This window comes from Buceros rhinoceros, unplaced genomic scaffold, assembly GCF_000710305.1.
Source record: "Buceros rhinoceros silvestris isolate BGI_N320 unplaced genomic scaffold, ASM71030v1 scaffold5898, whole genome shotgun sequence".
NCBI classification, from domain to species: Eukaryota; Metazoa; Chordata; class Aves; order Bucerotiformes; family Bucerotidae; genus Buceros; species Buceros rhinoceros.
The window spans coordinates 26,635-31,055 of NW_010428548.1; the positions used below are offsets into that span (position 1 = coordinate 26,635).

The 4,421-nt window shown below is 42.1% G+C and overlaps 1 protein-coding gene across 1 annotated transcript in view; it reads right to left on the reverse strand.

The window, feature by feature from the left end:
- Positions 1–1,356: 1,356 nt before the first annotated feature.
- LOC104498888 (synapsin-2-like) overlaps positions 1,357–4,421 on the reverse strand; it is a 25,248-nt gene continuing 22,183 nt past the window's right edge. The window contains exons 5-6 of the mRNA XM_010142323.1: positions 1,781–1,870; positions 1,357–1,494 (exon numbers count right to left, since the gene is read on the reverse strand). Coding sequence (XP_010140625.1) covers positions 1,357–1,494; positions 1,781–1,870 — 228 coding nt within the window. The remainder of the gene's footprint in view (positions 1,495–1,780; positions 1,871–4,421) is intronic.

Genomic DNA, 4,421 nt, shown 5'->3' on the forward strand with positions numbered 1-4,421 from the left:
TTAAAATTTTTGAAGATGACAATCTGCAATCAAACTGGTAGGTAGATGTTCTACAGGGCCATACTACATAAAAATGAAAAGCTAACACGTTAATTCCTGTCACAGAATTACGGGACACTTCCCTTGTTTCTGCGTATTGCAGCTTAGGGGTGCACTGAAGGGTCTGCTTTTCAGCAAAACCAGAGAATCAGAGATCTCTAGTTGGAAGGAACCCCTATGGGTCACGGAGTCCAGCTCCCTGCTGCTCACAGCACTACTTCTAAACCACAGGACTAAGAGCATCGTCCACATGCTCCTCAAACTCTGGACAGGCTCGGTGCCCTGACTGCTTCCCTGGGGAGCCTGCAAAATAGCTGATAAAATAATGAAGAAAGAAAAGTAAATTGTATGCAGGAAATTACAAACCAGCTTTAACCTTGGACATTCTCGTGAAAACAGAGAGATATAAAACTTACTACCATTTAAAGAAGCACCTTGGAAAACATGAGACATGTTTTTGCTTCTCCACCTGTTCTGAAAGGACCCCTAGAGCAGAAAACACTTACTTTGCATTTAAAACATTACATATTTTATAAAGTTTTATACTTTCCTGACAAATCCATCAACAAAACCCCCTTCCATTCTGAAAAGATATGACTGCCTGGGACAATATTTAGATCTGCTACTCCAGACCAGTACCATTCCCCTTTGGCTCTACGAAACTTCTGCGGAACAAATTTACTAAATATGTAACTGCAGAGAAAGCTCTTTTTAGAAGTGTCATGACAAGAGAAGTAGAAACATCTGCCAATTAGTAGTCCAAAGAAAGCAGGGAGAACTGGGAAAGCAGTATGAAGAGCCATCCTGTCACCCCTGCAACACATCAAAGAATGTGGCAGAACTGCACCACACTGCGTTTGTTACCAAAAGATGAGACAGAGGAGGGAGAATGATGGCTTCAGAGGCAACCTGAGTCAGCTGCTGCCACTGAGGCTTTTCTTAGATGCCACCTGCGTTAACAAAGTGGTGGTCTCAGGACAGACACCCAGCAGTTACAGTGTGGGGACCTCTCACAAACAGCTAATGCATATAAACCGTGACCTTGCAATGGTGCTTGAGTCGCAGCTGTGTGAAGGGACCGTGTTCTACGGACAACTGACGCTCCTCTGCGCAGTCAGCAAATAGCCTCTCTCCAGCTTCTCTTTGTGCTGGAATTATTTCGTCTAGAAAAATACACTCAGGAAAGAATTGCTGCTTAGAAACCATAGCAAAGGTAAGAAAAAAATTACGTCTCCAGCGTAAGACAGGTCATGAGTGAAGGTCCTAGATGTGGTTTTGATGACCACATTCATGTCTGGAAAGGGCTGGGAACCAGTGTCAGCTCAGGTATGCTGAGATCGCAAGTCGTAACCACCCTGATCTGAGATGAGTTCCAAGCTCCGCGCTGACGGGCACACAGCCTTGTGCATCCTCTCCAAACATAATAAACTCTTTGAACAGATCGTAACAGATGAGCTTGAAAACAACCATAAAAGTAACTCTTGCACTTAACATTTGTTCAGTGTCTTTATAAGCATTTAATCTCTTCAAGAGCTGAAACTGGTTGGCTGAAAAATTACTACCTTCACCTCTGAAAATCTCCCAGTTGACCATCACAATGCTTTCAAGTAGCCTCAGCCCTCTGAAAGCTCCCCGGACGGCTTTTAAAAGGGGCAGTAAATGGGGGGAACGCACCGCGTGTCTCCGTCATCCCTGTCGTACAGAGGCAGCGAGCTAACGGTGAACTGCTGTTCGTACGTACCATTTCCTTGTGATTCGGATAGAACGTTTGCTCGATTAAAGGGAACTTCTCTGGACCCAAAGTTTTGTAGACAGACACCAGCTGGGCAAACTGTAAAACAAAGCAAAACAGAAGAAAAAGCTTAGGAGAGAAACCATGTTCCACCACATGGATCTCCTGCTGTCATTTGGCTGCTTGTCCCCTGCAGAGGTAAGCCTTCCCAAGGACAGAAAACAAAACACACAGGAACCCTGGTTTCCCAGTTCCCCAGAGTCTATGTATTTTAAGCAGATTTTGTGATAATAAAATCATCATAATTTTGCCTTTTCTACCATCTGTAATCTAAAGATCAGACATATGTCACGTTAACTTAACCTCCGGCTCCTCAGTGACATCAAAATGCTGTTTTGCAAACCTAGAGAAAAGCAGGAACTAAGTCACCTGGAACAAGTGTGGTACAGAACAATCGAGAACTTTCCTTTCCCAGGCTCTAGCCATGTCCCGCAGCCGCGTGGAGGCAGCGGGGGAATGGCCTGTCGATAGGGATGATGATAATTTCAACAGCTACAGGTTATTGCCGTTTCTGCCCGTGTTTTCTTCCCAGCCCTTGCTCCGGGGTGTACATATGTACGCTGGGCTGCGGCAACTGAACACGGAAAGCGAAACAACATTTAAAGCCCCGAAGGCAAAAGAATTCCTTAAGACACAGAAACGTGTTCTGGGGCTGTTTCCCCTCTTTAGCGAACAGGTAACTCTGCCGTCGTAACAGCCCAGGAACCAGGGGACTGCTGAAACAGGGGCTTAGCCATGGGGTTTCCAGCAGCACGCCGGAGACCACCATTGTTTCAGCACAGCAAAGCGCTGGCTCGTACGTGCCTGTGATGAGTTGGATTGACATTATGCCAACACGAGACATAAACAACGAAGCACAACAGTCTGAATAGTGGGATTTGCTGGTGACGAACGGGACAGAAAGCAGAGAACAATAGAACTCTGTCTGCAGGGCAGTTTGATCTAATCCCTACTCTGTGACTGCGCTTTGGGGTGCACGGAGAGTAAAAACCATTTAAAGGGGGAAAAAATTGATGAAAGCTTTGCATCCCATTTCCAGCTGGCAAAAAGAACTTGTTTAATTTAGTGGTGTTTACTTAGGTTTGGTAAAACACAGATTTGAATTTAAGTCCAGTGGAAAATACCTGAATGATGAGTAGTTTTCACCAAAAGCTTACGAAATTCTAGCTGGATAGTGTGCTGTACAAAACAGACCTCAAGGAAAGGAAATATTATCACAGCTACCAAAATAAGGTGGTTTGCGAATAGCATTCCTGACAACTTACTATTTATTTCTGTTCTTATCCAAGATTCAAATTCAAAATTTCATAAGCAAATACTGCCTATTAAATACATGATTTTTGCCAAGCAATTGTTACGTTCAAATAAATGTATTTACCTAAGTAAAAACCTTTAAAACAAAAATCATATGATTGTATTTTCTGTGATTCTTTCCTTATTTTCTCTTCCGTTTCCACTGAAGGAAGGCAAACACCAGTAAGACACTGACATTTGTGGTTGGGGTAAGAAAGCTCGAATTCAGATTAATACTAGCAAAGGTTTATTTAAAATAAAATGGTATCGACCCCAGGTAATACACATCTATCACTCCAATCCAGTAATTAGGCTACGAAAGAGCATGTAAGAAAAGTAGGTTTAAACTTCCTGAGGCAGAAGAGAAAAATAACTCATATATCCAGCAGTCGAGTGGAATGATTTATCCTTGGCCCCGACCAGGACACTTCTTCACCCAGGCATCTACAATTTTAGGACTCTTGTCACATTTTTGTCACCCAAAAAAACAACTTGATAAATTCGACCCAAATTCACATAAAATTTTAGCATTCTAACTGTACATCCTTAAACAGCTGTAAATATTTGTTATTTTCCCCGATGCCTACTGGGCAATTTATGAAAAAGAATTTAATTAATTTACCTTTTAATTAACTTCTATCAATTTTAAGATCTGGATCTTTTATATTTTCCTTTTGAGCAGCTGAACCCATCAAAGACAGGTTCTATACAGCCTGGAAACCTGAAAGCCCTGAGGATCTGACGATCCGGGTGTCCCTGGACAGAGCTGACAACAGGCTGAGTACAGAACAGCACGTTGCCTGCTCTTCCATCCAAACCAGGTTTAAAGGTCTGCTGGAAACTTACACTAACAAGGCCAATTTGACAGGTTTTAGGCTTAATTAAAAAAAAAAGGGGGGAGGGGGGAGAAAAAGAGACCATATGAGATACCATATTAATGTTTTTGCCTTTGTCAGAGTTTTGAAAGCGTTTTGTTTTACTGGGCTAGCTAATATGACCTTAAATTACACCCTTAAATCACAGGGAAGTTTATGAAATTCCTCCTGGGCAAGAGCATAATCTTTTTAGATTATAAACTACTAAATTATTATCTACTCCGATGCTGAATGTTTTCAGATATGGGATGTCCGTGGGAGAGAGGATAAAGGCAGAGCTGCTCTATATTTAAATAAAGTATTTTATGTGGATGCCAGAAACCCTGGGAGATTTTAACAATTATCTAAAAATCTCAGAGATTACAAGATATAATCAGTAATTTGATACATCAAATATCCTACAGAGCTCAGTATTTCAGCAG